Genomic DNA, 17,286 nt, shown 5'->3' with positions numbered 1-17,286 from the left:
CCTACTAATATCAAACATAAAAAAGGACCACCACATGCCCTGACTGGTTTGGCTCAGTGGATAGAGCATCGGCCTGCAGACTGAAGGGTCCCGGGTTCGATTCCGGTCAAGGGCATATACCTTGGTTGCGGGAACATCCCCAGCGGGGGGTGTGCAGGAGGCAGCTGATCGATGTTTCTCTCTCATTGATGTTTCTAACTTGCTATCCCTCTCCCTTCCTCTCTGTAAAATATCAATAAAAATATATTAAATAAATAAGAAAAAAGGACCACCACATTATCACAGCTTCAGTGCAATAGAATTCACACAACTTACCTGTTCAAAGTGTTTTAAAGTGTACAATTCGGCTTTTAGTTATTCAGAGAGGTGTGCAACAATCACCACAATTAATTTTAGAATATTTTCATCACCCCCAAAAGAAACCCACATCCATTAGCAGTTGCCCCCAACTCCCCCATCACTCCCAGTCCTAGGGAACCACTAATCTACTTTCTATCTCTAAGGATTGGCCTAGTTGGATATTTCATATAAGTGAGTTATATAATATGTGGTCCTTGTGACTGGCTTCTTTCATCAGTGCAATGTTTAAGAGAACCACCATTTTCAAGGAAGTAGGAAAAAAGATTGTTTTGAAAAGAAAAACCACATGAAATTTTGGTTTCTAAGGTGTATGTTCTTTTAGAGTAAACTGAATTCCTACTTACATACCGAACACAAGCATTCCTCTCCTCTCCTTTCTAATACTCCGTGGTAATAACAGTACAAGAAGAAAATACAGATAATAAACCCACAACAAAGAGGAAATGTGTGGAGGGGGCACCGACAGATAAGAAGTATCAACCAATTTTCAGAAAATGGAGAGTGCGCCCAGCTGTTACATAAGACCAGAGAAAAACCAAGACGCTTAGAGAAATAGAGTTATACTTTATTATTATTATGCACGGGCCCAGAGAAAAATGTCTTTCAAATTCTGAGCAAAAAAACATGGAGGAAGCTTTCCCTATTTATGCTTTTTCCAGTTGTCACCCAAATAAGGGTTTTTCAGTCCCCTTTGCAAGTTCTTAAAGAGTCCCATGTGCTGTGGCCTTGAGACCACAACTAAAGGCCTGGCCTGGCACCAGCAATGATAACTCCGTCTGGGGATAGCTTATGGCCTCTCTGGAACGGGAGTAAACAGGTCTTGCAGGACCAGACAATTAAAGGGGGAGTGGCTAGAGTCCAGCCATGGGCAAACTACGGCCCGCGGGCCGCATCCGGCCCATTTGAAATGAATAAAACTAAAAAAAAAAAGACCGTACCCTTTTATGTAATGATGTTTACTTTGAATTTATATTAGTTCACACAAACACTCCATCCATGCTTTTGTTCCAGCCCTCCGGTCCAGTTTAAGAACCCATTGTGGCCCTCGAGTCAAAAAGTTTGCCCACCCCTGGGCTAAACTATAGGCTAATAAGAATGTGCATTAGGTTAATGGCACAGATTCAGACTGCTAGCCCCCAGAAATGTCTCATTTTCCCCATCACAGGCAGTGTGGCTCAGTGGTTAAGCATTGATCAATGAACGAGGAGGTCACAGTTTGATTCCCGGTCAGGGCACATGGCCTGGGTTGCAGGCTCGATCCCCAGTGTGGGGCGTGCAAGAGGCAGCCGATCAATGATTCTCTCTTATCATTGATGTTTCTATCTCTCTCTCCCTCTCCCTTCCTCTCTGAAATCAATAAAAATATATTTTAAAAAAAGAAAGAAAATGGAAGAGTGGACGGAAGCAAGAGGACACACAGCCCTGAAGTCCTGAGGAGACAGGGGCTGTAGCACAGGAGGGAGCAGGATGTCCCAGCAGCCCAGATATGGCAGGTATTGTGGAAGGTGGAGAGGGCAATCAGGGATCAAGACCTGGGTGTAGCCCTGGGCGGTTTGGCTCAATAGATAGAGATTAGCCTGGGGAATGAAGGATCCCAGGTTCAATTCTGGTCAAGGGCATGTACCTTGGTTGCAAGCTCCATGGGACCCATGGCCCCAGTCCGGGCGGGTGTGGGAGGCAACCAATATTGATTGTCTCTCTCCCCTCCCTTCCAATCTCTCTAAAACAGTGGTACTCTACCTTCCTAATGCCGCGAACCTTTAATACAGTTCCTCATGTTGTGGTAACCCCCAACCATAAAATTATTTTTGTTGCTACTTCATAACTGTAATTTTGCTACTGTTATGAATCGTAATGTAAATATCTGATATGCAGGATGTATTTTCATTGTTACACATTGAACATAATTAAAGCATAGTGATTAATCACAAAAACAATATGTAATTATATATGTCTTTTCCAATGGTCTTAGGCGACCCCTGTGAAAGGGTCGTGTGACCCCTGTGAAAGGGTCGTTCGACCCCCAAAGGGTCGCGACCCACAGGCTGAGAACCGCTGCTCTAAAACATCAATGGAAAAATATCCTTGGATGAGGATTAACGAAACAAAACAAAACAAAAGACAGGGGTATAAATTCAAGTCCTGTGCATGGACCAGTTGACCTTCTCCTTCCCCCACACCAGCCCAGCGCAAAACTGCCTGTGGCCAGGCGTCTCTCCAGGCAAAAATTTAAAAAGTGGATGGAATGGCGCAGCTAGTGTGGTTTAGTGGTTGAGCGTCGACCTATGAACCAAGAGGTCCCAGTTCGATTCCCGGTCAGAGCACAAGCCTGGGTTATGGGCTCGATCCCCAGTGTGGGGTGTGCAGGAGGCAGCTAATCAATGATTCTCTCTCATCCTTGGTTTTCTCTCTCTTTCTCTCCCTTCCTTTCTGAAATCAATAATAAAAAAATATATTTTTAAAAAGTGGATGAGTTGTCTCTAAAGAAATGCCATAGATTTTTGTTGAGAACCAAGATATGTGGTGTAGTGCGCACATACATGTGAGTGCCTGAGAGTAGATAGAGCCTTCCTCACTCGGGCACTAAGGGTAGGCACCTCTCATATTAAGGTCAGTTTCCATTCAGCTCATCCCGAGGTAGAACCTGCCTGCCAGCAAGCCCCATCTATACCCAAAAAGTTCCGATTGGCATTTCAATCGCTTTGCTCTGAAACATGACTGTACAACCAAGGATCACTAGTCATTTGAGGAAAGCCTGCAATGTAAAAGAGAAAACTGAGATAAGCAAGAAGGAAAAAATGACCCTATAGGAAACAAGAAATTAAAAACAAAACTAAACCTGTAATTATCATCAAATAAATTCAAGAAGCTACTATAAAAAAGTTCTAAGAAAAAGGAACATTCAGAGAACAAGAAAGAGGTCTTGCAAATGGCCAAGGAAAAAAAATCAAAAGGAATAAAATAAAATAAAATAAGAATATATACAGGGCTAGTTTAAACAACTTAATTGCTAATGCATATGAGTCCGGGAAGGAAAAAGATAAGAGTAAATTTTCAAAGAAATACAAGATACTAGTAGATAGATGCCTTTTTGCAGCTGAAGACTGCAAGCCACCAAAATGCCTAACCAGGAATGAAACAACTATATGTAGTCACAGCACCATGGAAATTCAGAGCACTGCAGATTAGAGAAGCTCCTCAAAGCTTCCAGAAAAAGAAAAAAAAAAAAGGAATTACTTCAAAAGGAACAAGCTTCCAGCCTGGCTTCTGACTCTCACATCTGCAACTCCTGAGCTAGAATACGTGGCCTTCAAAGCGTTGATGGAAAACAAACTCTATGCCCAACCACACTATCATTTGGTATGAGGGCAGAACGCAATTTTCAGACCTGCAAGGACTTGGAAAGTTTACCTCCAACATAGGCTTTTTTGAAAGTGACTTAAGCATGTAGTTCAACAGCATGGCAGAGCAAACCAAGGAGATGATGACATGGAACCGGAAAAGGGGGTCACACCCAACAGAGTGTGGAGCCGTGTCCCAAGAAAACAGCTGTGCTGAATGTCAGTCCAGACTGAGAGGATTGCAGCCTGGGGAAAAGGGGAATTGAGCAGGATGGAGAGCTGGGAAAAACCTGAGAATGAGGTTAAGAAAACATGTAGAGGATGAAACAGGGAAATACACTTGAAATTGACTTGACATGAGAAATAGTCTCCACTGAGAGACACGTGTTTTTACATGGGATGCATATAGATGCTAGTGCAATGTTTATTATTAATACTTACACAGGATAACATATAAAGGCTGTTTATTGGTTTTATATGTGCATGTGTGTGTGTGTGTATTTTTAAATCCTCACCCAAGGAAATGCTTTTTATTGATTTTAGAGAAAGGAAGGGGGGTGAGGGAGAGAGAGAGAGAGAGAGAGAGAGAGACACGTTGATGTGAGAAACAAGGATCAGTTGCCTCCTATACACACCCAGCCAGACTGGGAATTGAACCTGAAACCCAGGTATGTCCCTGACTGGGAATCAAACCCTTGACCTTTTAGTGCATGGGACGTTTAGTGCTCAACCAACTGAGTCAGGGCTCTAAATTTAATTCTGATATAGATGGGAAGATGGCGCAGAAACTCCAACGAGAGTTCATTTCACAGGCTGGGGGAGTGGCACCAGTGCTGCGTTTCTCCAGATTCTAATATTACCGTTAAGGCATGTACAGCGAAGATTTTTAAAAGTGGAGGAATGGATACCAAACTATAGTGTCTATAGTTATCTTTTATGGGGATTTGATTACAGAGTTCATAAACTTTCTATTTTAGGACATTCTGTAAAATCTGGATTTCACAATCAGTGAATCATCAAGTAGAGCATAACAAATTCATTTCATTATAGTGAACGATGTTTTCATCCTTGGCTTTCTATAAATGTTTTATAGTCCATCAGTGTAGCGTAGTAATATTTTTACGTTGGCATTTGTTAGCTTTTACTTTTAAGTGTTTAAAAAATTTTATATGCTCAAGGACTAAAGCTACAAAAAATTTATAAATCAAAAAATTTAAAAAATTTCTATGAAATCACTGTTCTATTTACTGTGATTAATAGCCTATTCTTAAGAGTGAAAAATTTAAAAACAGCGTCTCAGGTATGACAGACTTTGGTTAACAAAACTTCACTCTTTCTGTACCAAGAGCAATAGTAACTTGATCAAGTAAATGTGCCTATAAAGGATAACTAATTTTTTTTCAACCAAGAATATATAACTTTTCAAGGTTTTGTTTGTTTTTTACAATTTCTATATATGCTTAAAATCAAATATATTGGAGAAAACAACTATATCAATTATATATTAAGAAGGCCATACCCAGGATCCAACTCATTCTAAAAACTGGTAAATGAAAAGAACCAAATATGTATCTTCTCTCTCCCTTATGAACTGTTTTTTTTTTTTAATTCACAAAATTGTACCTACCTCTAGCCAAAAGGAGTCCAACAATGCCAGCAAAACCAATAACGCCAAGTCTTGGAAAAAAACCAGGAGGAGCATTTTGGAGAAATTCATAGCTATCTACAACAGAATCAGACCAGGAAACAGTTCCATAAATTGCCCATTAAAAAACAAACCAAAAAATCTTAAATATAAAGTATATATAGTATCAGATGCTTTTTAAATAATGTATTCTTGGCTTTCTGCTAATACGCTTCTTTTCAACACATTCTTTTTATATGATAAACATGAAATAAAGGCAATATATAGGCCTATCTGCCATGCCGAAACATGCCTTATGATTTACTATTCACATACCAAGTATCCAATTTCCAAACACTTTTGGTCTGACAACCTACTGACAGTAATGTCAGATTACCTTCATATTCCTAAAGGCTACAGACCAGAATCAACTATTCACACGAGGAGAAATACAAATAGAGATCCTTGCTACCCAAACTCTTGTTATCCAAACACAATACCTTAGAGATATAAAAAGTTTGGTTTCATCCCGGCCAGTTGTGGCTCAGTGGTTGAAAATTGACCTGTGATCCAGGAGATCACGGTTGGATTCCAGGTCTGGGCACATGTCGGGGTTTTCAGGCTCGATCCCCAGTAGGGAGCATGCAGGAGGCAGCTGATCAATGATTCTCATCATTAATGTTTCTATCTCTCCCTCTCCCTTCCTCTTTGCAATCAATAAAAATATTTTTAAAAAATAACTAAAGATTTTCATCAAACCATTTGTTCATCTAAAATCTAAGAACTCGCCAAAACCGGTTTGGCTCAGTGGATAGAGCGTCGGCCTGTGGACTGAAGGGTCCCAGGTTCGATTCCGGTCAAGGGCATGTACCTTGGTTGCGGGCACATCCCCAGTGGGGAGTGTGCAGGAGGCAGCTGATCGATGTTTCTCTCTCATCGATGTTTCTAACTCTCTATCTCTCTCCTTTCCTCTCTGTAAAAACTCAATAAAATATATTTTAAAAAAAATAAATAAATAAAATAAAATCTAAGAACTCTTTAAAAAAAAAAAAAGTTTGGTTTCAGACCACCACAATAAAGCAAATCACATGATTTTTTTGGTTTCCCAGTGCCTATGAAAATTATGTTTATACTGTAGTGCAGTCTATTAAGTGTGCAGTAGCATTAGGCTTAAAGGAATAATGTACATACCTTAATTACAACATACTTTATTGCTTAATAAATGCTAACCATCATCTAAAGCCTGTTGGAAAAATGGCACCGATAGACCTGCTCTAAGCAGGGTTGCCACAAATCTTCAATTTGTAAAATAAAAAAAAAAATGCAATAAAGTAAAGCACAAGAAAATGGAGTAAGCCTATAGATTTGGATAAATTTATCACTCTCTGAAGCTTTGCTGCCTGCTCTCTGAAACTAAGGAACTAAAAACATTAGGCTCAGGGGGAAAAGCATACTTTGCTATCTGAACTTATTATTCGAACTCAAGAAGAGAATAAATTTGGATAATGAAGGAAACTTGTAGCACAAGTATATGTGGCAAATAATCACTATTGATAGTGATAAAATAAATAAAAATAAAGGCAACACGTAGGCCTATCTGCCACGTCTGAACATGCCTTATACTTGCATGACGCCACATCTCCTCTCCCAATCCCATCAAATAACAGCCAGCTTAAGTCCTAATTACACAGAAAAGCCTTTCCTATGCTCATCGGCCCACACCTCTCTTCCTCCTCTAAAGTCTCATCATATTTATTCTCTGTACCATAATTTGATACTACTTCTACCTTGTGTTTAATCAATCAGGGGCGTATTTTATGTCTCCACAAGAACATACAATCCTTAATCGTGCACTGCTCAGACTTCTATGTGACTTTCCTCAGTGGTAACAGTGAATGTTCGTACAACAGATAATTTATTAAAAACACTGCCAGGCATTGATGAATACTGCATGAAATTAACAAATAGCTTTTAGCTGGGTCATGACTTAAAAAGCCTTCACATCTCTTTCTCGACCTCATCTTCAGCACTCTCTGCTTCCAGTTCCCGGCACACGCAACACTGAGTCATACATCCAAGCCTTGATGGTGCCGTGCCTGCTGTGTGGAATGCTGCCCAAGTCTTACCCCCATGTTTTGGTGTGGCTACCTCGGTTTCTTCAAGATTAATCACAGAGATCCTTCCCTGTCTGCTTCCAGCTCCCCAATCTCTATTAATCCAGGCTCCTTCCTCTGTACCTTCTACAGTGGTCTGTGACCACCTCTGTGTTTGCACTAATATTGAATGATTTATTATACGCAGCAGTGGTTGGACCACTGTCTTAATCAGCCTTGATCTTCAATGCTTGACATTATGGTGACGTATGCGGAACTGAACGAACTGGAGTACTCAGTAATTCTCTCCCCCAGAGAATACCAGACACATCCTAGTTTTCCGTTTCCTGGGTTCTTTGGGAAATGTGGTCATTTTAAATACTGTTATAGGGCTTGTGTTTTTGGTACTAATTCCTGTCTGGCCTTTTGCTTACTTTGCTTTTAACCTAGTTTTAAGTTTCCATCTTTTTGCGTGGGTCATTTGAGACAATTTTCTACTTCCATTTATTTTCTGCCTATCAGCATGGTGTTTTCAATTTTACACAGAGCAGATGACAGAAGGACAACCAGATGGCTTTGGTGAGCTGAGCTGAAGGGGGTAAATCACAAGGAAATGGGAAAGAAGAGACACTATAGGACTGCACTGAAGCTGAAGCCTAGCTTCTGGTAACATGACTTGGCTATGAGTGCTGGGGAATGGACTAATTGCCTTGGCAGACAACAACACAACTCATAATGGAGTGTTTCTTAAGAACCTTTATTCTTGAACTATGAGTTCAAGAGAAGAAAAAACTACATGTTGCAAATAATGACTACTGCTCTGAATCAATGGGAAATAACAGGTAACAATGACACATGACCAGTCACACACGTCCAGGTAAAAGATCAGGAGTTCTTTAGTTTCCTTAGGTTTAAAAAAATGAAGGTAATAGCCCTGGCCAGTGTGGCACAGTTGGTTGAAGCGTCATCCCATACCCTGAAAGGTGGTGGGTTTGATTCCTGATCAAGGCACATATCCAGGTTCTTCAATCCCCAGTTTGGGTGCATATGGGAGGCAACTGATTGATCTTTCTCTCTCACATCAATGTTCTCGTTCTCTCTCTCTCTCTCTCTCTCTCTCTCTCTCTCTCTCTCCCCTCCCTCCATCCCTCCCTCTCTTCCTTCCTCAAAAAAAGAGAAGGTAATAAAGTACCTGTCAAGGCTGTGATGAGGATTATACATAAATTAATATATTGTTTTATCCTCGCCCGAGGATATGTTTTTATTGATTTTAGAGAGTGGAAGGGGGAGAGAGGGAGGCTGGGAGATAGGGAGGGACAGAGAGAGAAACATGGATGTGAGAAACATCGATCAGTTGCCTCCTGTACATGCCATGACCGGGGATTGAACCCACAACCTTTTGGTGCATGGGACAATGCTCCAACCAACTGAGCCACCCGGCCAGGGCCATGAATTAGTATTTTTAAAGTACTGAGACTAGTTCCTGGTACATAATAAGCACTAAATAAGTGTTTATAAAATTAATAAAATTAAGATGTTACTTATGAACATACATGAATAATTTAAAGAACCGGTAGGCTATTAATATATCTGTCTTCAAATGAAAAATTTATTTATCTGGTAGTTTAAGGGTTATCAGCACATCAACACTCTATAATGATCTTCACAAGAAATAAACTATACTCATTTTATTTTATTCTGTCATGGAAACAAGCACTTGTAAAAATAAGAGTTTGATTTGCAAGATGTCCAATATGAGGAATGAAATATATTACCAGTTCCTGGCTGAGATTAGTCAAAACATAGACGGTGAACCCAGTTTATACGTCTATGTGATAAGTGCTTGTGAAAAACAATCAAGAACAATAAAAAAACAATGAAGGAGGTGGGCAAAGGGGAAGGGGGAAATGGAGGACATCTGTAATACTGTCAACAATTAAAAATCAATGAAGACACACTCTTCCTCTCTGTCTCTGTCTCTCTCTGCCTGGAGCATGACCGAACCTTTCCCTCCTCTCCTTTCCCAGGTGCATTACTTTTCCCTTTCCCCTCAGCTCCAAGGAGGGGCCCTTTCTAGGGCCCTTCTTTTGCCTCTGTAACTCGTTTCCTGAGCCCACACAGCCCAGCTGGCTCACCTTTCTAACTGTGATTTTTTAAATAAACTTTCTTTTATAATTTGAAAAAAATAAGAACCAATAAAAAAATACAAAAAACAAACAAACAAACAAACAAAAAAACACTACTAATTATGCAATAAGGCCTTTCTGAGGCACACCAACCCATTTCCTTCCTGCATTTAAACTTCTATAAAATGTATTAATAGCTATGCAAAAGAGTTCTCCTGATTCTGAAAACCTATTGATGAGTCAGTGTAGATTAGTGTGAGTTAAGGACATTGTACCGGGAATAGATTTAAAGAAAAAAAATCCAGTATATCTATCTGCATTTGCTAGTCCAACAATCCTAATGATCTTGAAGAGACTTACCTGAGTGTTTGGGTACACGAATCCTCTGAAATCTGATGAAAATAATAAATCATCTTTCCAGAGAAACCTACATAGCTCTCTAAAATTCTGCATACAATTTTAAGTAATTCACACATTTCCTGGAGCCATCCATGGAACCCTGGTTAAAGGGTCCAATTTTAATGAAGAAACTGATTATATCTCATTAAAATTAAACTTACCTAACCCCCACTGAACCAAACTTTGCATCTTGGGCTCAGTTTGGGAATACATTTCCTAAAAGGGTGAAAAGAAAATGAATGAGTAGAATTTATTGATTATAAAGTAACAATAAATATATTTGCCCTTACTGAATAAAAAATCATATTATCAACACTCTTCAAACAAATATAGTGTCTATCTGGGTTTTTTGTGTTTTTTTTCTTTTGTAATTTCCCCTTCACCACAAATTGTTCAGCAGAATGGCTTATGATTGCCACAGGAAACAAAGATTTCAAGTAGAGTGGTTTCAACAACCCAGCCTTTTCATTCTCTGTTAAAATTGAGGAGAATGGACAAAAATCAATACCCTCAATAATTAATCCTTTCCATGTGAAATTAAATATGTCCTTTCATATTAAGTCTAATTCCTGATTTGCCATGCTTTTAAAGCCTATGTCTAAAAAACTGCCCATTTGAAGAAGGAATGACTAGCTTTATTGGGACAAAGGAGTCTGTATCTAAGTTTGAAGAGATATTTACCCTAGTCCCAAAGCAAATGAAGTGTTATTATTCCCTTAACAATGACAGTAAAAAGGCTTTGGACATGACTATCAAATGATCCTAAAGAGAACAAGGGACTACCTAGAAGGTACCCACCTTCAAGAAGTCTACCAGTGAAGAAAGGAAAAGAGATGTGCGGGTATCAGAAGGTATCAGAACCAGTTGTCACTTGGAAAAGGATTTGTTTTATATAATTTAGTTCAAATCAAAACAAGTTATCCTAATACTGTTAAATGGACTTAAATAATAAATGCTAAATTTGAAGGGGGACATAAAAAAACATGTAAAAACTGATTATCACTTCATTAAAACTTATTGATTTTTGCTGCCCATTAAAAAAAAAAAGCAAAGCTACAGATCAATGTCTAGAGTGACTGCCCATGTTTTTTGCTGGCATAATCTTTTCACTATGAAGAAAAATTAAATTAGTTCTTGAAGAAAGGGGCTAGAAATTCTTGGCCTGAAAAAAGGATCCATACATTAATTTGTGATTATAATCATCTTATTTTCCTAAAGACTTTATTCTATAGGAAAACAAGATGATTATAATCACAAAAATTATTTAGAAGTAGTGCAAATAAACATGTTGATAACTATTCTATCATTGACAGAGGTATTTTCCTGCACTGAGTATCATATACAGATGAAAAAGTAAAAAGCAACCTTAGATTGAAAGCAAGAGACAAAGTATTTTCAGAACCAAAAAAAAAGGAGAGAAATAACAGCAGCTATGCCTACGTAATACAAAAATATTTGCACAACTTTGCTGACCTTATCTTAACCACTAGCTGATGTTTTAAAAATATTCTAGAACAAGAGAATAAAGTCTAAGTGTTTTACAACTCATATATAGTCTTTAGGTATTTCATAACAATAATATGGTTATGATACTTAAGTATAATGGCCTAATTATATTGTTGATAGAGTCTGTGCTTACTATTTTCTTTCTAAATTGGTTCAGCACTGACATAGACAGTGAAAATTTAAAATTTTTAAGTAAGTTCTGGATAAAAATTGAGTTTGTAAGTCTCAAGCAACGTAAATCTAGACCAGGTGACAAATATCTACATGCTTCTTACTAATTTTCCATCAATTTTCAAAATCAAGATCAAGTATAGCAAATATATGTATCAAAGCCCACAAAAGCATCCTGTAGACCGTAAATTTCAATTTTAGATGTTAAACATCACAGAAATGCCTTCGTGAACATAATGACAAATGCCTGATCTAAAACCTGAGCAGTGGTAGAAGCCAATCTGTACAGTAGTTGTTGGATTATTGGGGCAAATAGTTCAGTACTCAATATGTAATTCTACCCTTTGTTAGTTATTTACCCTCCTATTATAGCATTCAAAATGTTCTGTAACCATTACTGTTTAAAGTGGTGATTTGTAGAATCTCTAGGGGGGACTTCCCAATTTTGACATAAAATCATTATATTGTATTCTTTTCCTTCCTCTAGAGTTCCAACTTCATATCCTCTCCCTGTAGACAATAGTGTTTTCATAGCTGTGACCAAGATACTTACCAGCCCTCCACTCCTGCCCAGTGGGAAGGAAATTCTCTGTGCAGCTATGGCCATTGCCACCACCAGGAAGCTCTCTGCTCCCCCCACCCTGACCTGAGATGGCACTGATGAACATTTGTAAGTTGTGCACTCTTAACTTGAGACCCTTTATCGTGCCTTTTTCTGAAAACATGCAGCTGATTCAGACTTCTCACTACTGACTCTAAACAGAAATGTGTTCACTCCGTTTTCAGAAGAACTGTACCTGACACCAACTTGTATATGGCTTGCAATACTGTCGGAGATGTGAGATGCTCTCTTCAAGTTGAGTCCTTGGCTCCTCCACATATTTAGACTGAACTTCGGGAACAGAGTAGAGTGAAAGCTGCATATATTACAAAACAGAACAAAAAGAAATAAAAATGTCTATACAGCAATGAGATAACATAATCAATGATCAGATTTGTAGGCACTGTATTTCTAATAATTCATAAACTGCGCCCTAAACCTTGCTTCACAGGATCTCTGCACCTTACTTCCTTAATCAATAAAGCCAAGGCCAAGAGAGCAGGGCTATGAGGTGTTTTACTGTCCTCCCCCCATTACTGGTAGCAGACAAAGTAGCTCCCCTTTATCTGTTTTAATATATTGAAATTTGGTGTTCCACCTTAGATTTAGTTTGGGAAAAGAATAGTATTACTCTAGCCCAGCCGGCATGGCTCAGTGGTTGAGCGTCGACCTATGAACCAGGAGGTCACAGTTCGATTCCCAGTCAGGGCATATGCCCAGTTGCAGGCTCAATCCTCAGTGTGAGGTGTGCAGGAGGCAGCCGGTCAATGATTCTCTCTCATCATTGGTGTTTCTATACTTCTCTTCCTCTCCCTTCTCTCTGAAATCAATTTAAAAAAACATTTTAAAAAAGAATATTACTCTAAAGCAAGCATGTCAAGCTCGTTTAAACGAGGCATGAGGCCCACTGGCTGTGAGTTTGACATGCTTGCTCTAAAGCAGTGGTTCTCAACCTTCTGGCCCTTTAAATACAGTTCCTCATGTTGTGACCCAACCATAAAATTATTTTCGTTGCTACTTCATAACTGTCATGTTGCTACTGTTATGAATTGTAATGTAAATATCTGATATGCAGGATGGTCTAGCAGGGGTGGGCAAACTTTTTGACTCGAGGGCCACAATGGGTTCTTAAACTGGACCGGAGGGCCGGAACAAAAGCATGGATGGAGTGTGTGTGTGAACTAATATAAATTCAAAGTAAACATCATTACATAAAAGGGTACGGTCTTTTTTTTTTTTTAGTTTTATTCATTTCAAACGGGCCGGATCCGGCTCGCGGGCTATAGCTTGCCCACGGCTGGTCTAAGGCGACCCCTGTGAAAGGGTCATTCAACCGCCAAAGGGGTCGCGACCCACAGGTTGAGAACCGCTGCTCTAAAGGGAAGACAGGAGGGGAGTAGAGAAAAAGTTCCAGCATAACTAAAGAGCATGTTACTTAGTTCAAATGATCAGTCTGGTGCTAATCAAAGGAGGATAGCAGGTTTGTTCCCCACCCAGAGAATAAACTTTTTACAGCCACTACTGGCAGCCTTCCTCACCCTCAAAAATTCCACTGCCCCAGGGCCTGAGAAGAAGATAGTAAAGGGTAAGAGATAAACTATTTAGTTTTATGTAAACACATTTAAGTAACCCTGCTCACGTCTGAAGGTAGATGTTTATGCCACTTTACTCACTGTCAACAGAAACCAAATATCCAAAATAATCAGTGGCAAGTACAGACAAAAAAGTAAATGGAGAGATTTCTTGTTTTATTTCTTTAGTATTCATTAAGCATCTATTTATGAGCTTCTAATCTGGCCAAGAAGCAGAATGAGGCCAGGTCTTTAATTTCTTTTTTTCTTTTTTTAGAGATGAAAAAGAAAAATATTTTCTTGACATGATAAGCAGTCTGGAATTGGGCAGGTCATTTAGAAGCAAACTGTGCTTACAATCTACTGGGACACAGCAGATTCCCCACTAAAAAATTAGGAAATATTATGCCCTACGCTAAGTACCATTAATTAAAATTTATCTGTTGAAAAAGCCAGGTTAGTTACTTCACAAAGAATAATAAACTATAAGGAAATGTATTTTCTCCTATAAAATATCCTCTAAAATGTTGTATCTTCCGGATACACAATTTGTATACTTCCTATGGTCAGTAAATCAGATGCTCAAAATAGATCACAATATGAACAGCATGTTACCTCACTAATGTTCACAGAAGCTTTTTGAGTTGAGTCCTTTTTCTGTGATGCATAGACTTTGAAGGTGAGCAGACTCAGACTGGCTGGCCCCACGGACCTCTGGATTACCTGAAACACAGAAGCAATCTTAAGCCTTATCTCAATGCTATGAAATGAATGTGCACAACATAAGCATGTTCCTAACCTCAGCCACTCCTGCCTGGAAAACATGTTTTCATGGACTTCAAATTTCAGGTCACCTTTATCTTAATTTCCCAAAGACAGTAGGTTCTAAGTTATTCTACTTGGCCTTTCAAGATTATATATATATATATATATATATATATATATATATATATATATATATATATATGTTCCCCAACAACAAGGGAAGGAGTTTTTCATGACCTCACCTAGTAATTCATTGAATAGAGTGAAGATTATGTCTGTAATTCTGCTAATCAAACTTTCAGAAGCTCCCCCTTTCCATTCCCATCCAGAGCTGGTCTCCCCGATCTCAGTTCCCAAACTCAATCTCTTTCTGTGCCTTGCTCTCCCTGACTGGGGTCACTCATGCCCAGTGACTTCCAGATATACAACTCCAGCCCAGAACTCTCTCCTGAGCTACCAACTCACTCACCCTATGATTTCTGGACATTTCTACTCAGATGGGACACAAGCTTCCCAGATCAAGAATGTCCAAAACCAACTCATCAGGAGCTTATCTGTACCTCCAAGTCCACACGAGGCCTAATGCGTGGATGTGTGCTGTGGAATCAAGTCAGAAAGCTTTTTCTCAATAATCCCCTATATTTACACAGCACTTGATCATCTAGCATCTGTTCCTAGATGTGCCCCTCTTCCTCTACTTTCTCAGGAATGGTGCTATCACCCAGCCAGAAAACCTAATCAGAAACTCTGAGGTCATCCTTCACTGCCATCCCATTCTATTGGTCATTAAGTCCTCTTAATTCTGCCTACTGAATGACCTCAATTCACTTTCTCCATCCCCTCCTGTAGAGTTTTCACCTGGGCCCTCACTTCTTTCCTGGACTGTTTAGCAGCATTTTAACTGCTCACCTGGCCTCTGATGGCTCGAACCACCACACTGCCAGAGAATAATCTTTGTAAACTACAAACCTGATTATCTTCTACCCTTATTTGAGATCCTTTGGAACTCATCACCTAGGACTTTCATGTGGGTTAAACAAGGTCCATTATAATCTCACTGCAACCACCTTCTCTAACCTGATCTCTGTCATTCTGCCTTCTCCCACAAAACCTGAATTCCCTATATTTCTCCCATACTGTTTCACAGCTTCATGGGTTCCCACATGCTAATTCCTCTGCTTAGAACGTTCTATACTGGCTTTATCTTTCTGCACAACTTGCCTAAGAGCAGGGAGATTCGATGGAGAACCAAGATGGCTGCATAGGTAAACACCTGTACTTGCTGCCTCCCACAACCATATCAAAATTACAACTAAAATACATAACAACTAACATTCAGGACCGCAGGAAACCTGGCTGAGTGGAAGAACTACAACTAGAAAAATAAAGAAGAAAGAGCATTGAAATTGGTAGGAGGTGCGGCGGTGAGAAGGTGCAGAAGTGTGGAAGGGGCTGGCACCTGGGTGTGCCACTTTTTAATTAGGAGGGAGATACAAGCACCCATGTGCTCTGAGCTCCAGTGCCAGGTGAGACTTTGGGAAACCTAGACACATACGGGAAGAAGCTGGATTGTCTGGCATTGGGGCAGGAACATGGGGGCAGCTTTCTTCCAGGCAGAGGTGCGCGCAGCAGCGGTCGGACCTCTCCAGTGCAGGACCGACTGGCAACCCTTGCTGTTTGCTCTGCCCTGGAGACTCCCTGAGACCCCACCCAATTTACAACCCCACCCAAGCTGTGCCAGTGGCTTTTGCTTATGAATGGCCTGTCCTTTCTCAGCCTAAAACCTGTCAAACTGCAGCTGGGTCAGGGAGCCCCAAAACTATCAAAAGAAGGCAAAGGCCAGCACTGCAGCAGCCTGCCTTGCTTCACAGCTGGGCCTCATCTGGGCACTTCCAAACCCCATCCAAAGAGGAGGAATCTGCAGATCTCTCTGTAGCTCCTGCTGGGTGGCCCCAGACAGTGGCTGACTTTACATCTCCTTGGAGATCCAAGAGCCAGTGTACCCAGTGGTCAGTGTGAGACCAATCCGGATTACAACTCTTCACACCCATAAGTGACACACTCAAGGGGCAGACTCAGTGAGCACCAAAGCCCCACTGAAGCAAGTCCTGCCCCATAAGGGTGTCTCCTGCACGTAGCGCTTCCACTGTAGACACAGCTGGTCCTCACAGCCAACTGGCCTGGAGGTAAACAAACACAGGGAAGCAGCCAAAATGCGGAGACTAAGAAGCGTGTCACAAATGAAAGAAATGGAAGAAAGCAAACCACTGGATAGAGAGTTCAAAATCACAGTTGTAAGGTTACTCAAGAATCTTCTAGAAAGCTCCGAGAAACTTAGTGAGACCTTTGAGGAACTTACTGAGACCTTCAAGGATCTTAGTGAGAATGCCAATAAAATGGAAAAGGATCAGTCAGAAATTAAGCATACACTGATTGAAATAAAGAATAATACACAGAGATTCAACAGTAGAGTAGAGAATCCCAAGAATCAAGTCAAAGATTTGAAATACAAGGAAGCAGAAAACACCCAACCAGAAGAGCAAAAAGAGAAAAGAATCCAAAAATATGAAGATAGTGTAAGGAGCCTCTGGGACAACTTCAAGCGTACCAACATCCGAATTATGGGGGTGCCAGAAGAAGAGAGAGAGCAAGATATTGAAAACCTATTTGAAGAAATAATGACAGAAAACTTCCCCTACCTGGTGAAAGAAATAGACTTACAAGCCCTG

The 17,286-nt window shown here is 40.0% G+C and overlaps 1 protein-coding gene across 2 annotated transcripts in view; it reads right to left on the bottom strand.

Moving 5' to 3' along the window:
* APOO (apolipoprotein O) overlaps positions 1-17,286 on the bottom strand; it is a 57,865-nt gene that overhangs the window by 16,895 nt on the left and 23,684 nt on the right. The window contains exons 2-5 of one of the 2 annotated variants that reach the window (XM_059679473.1): positions 14,408-14,515; positions 12,418-12,537; positions 10,105-10,159; positions 5,329-5,424 (exon numbers count right to left, since the gene is read on the bottom strand). In XM_059679473.1, coding sequence (XP_059535456.1) covers positions 5,329-5,424; positions 10,105-10,159; positions 12,418-12,537; positions 14,408-14,515 — 379 coding nt within the window. The remainder of the gene's footprint in view (positions 1-5,328; positions 5,425-10,104; positions 10,160-12,417; positions 12,538-14,407; positions 14,516-17,286) is intronic. The other variant, XM_059679474.1, reaches the window with a different exon arrangement.

This window comes from Myotis daubentonii, chromosome X (genome assembly GCF_963259705.1).
Source record: "Myotis daubentonii chromosome X, mMyoDau2.1, whole genome shotgun sequence".
NCBI classification, from domain to species: domain Eukaryota; kingdom Metazoa; phylum Chordata; class Mammalia; order Chiroptera; family Vespertilionidae; genus Myotis; species Myotis daubentonii.
Note: the sequence above shows the minus strand (reverse complement) of the source record. Positions and strands in the feature narration are given on the sequence as shown.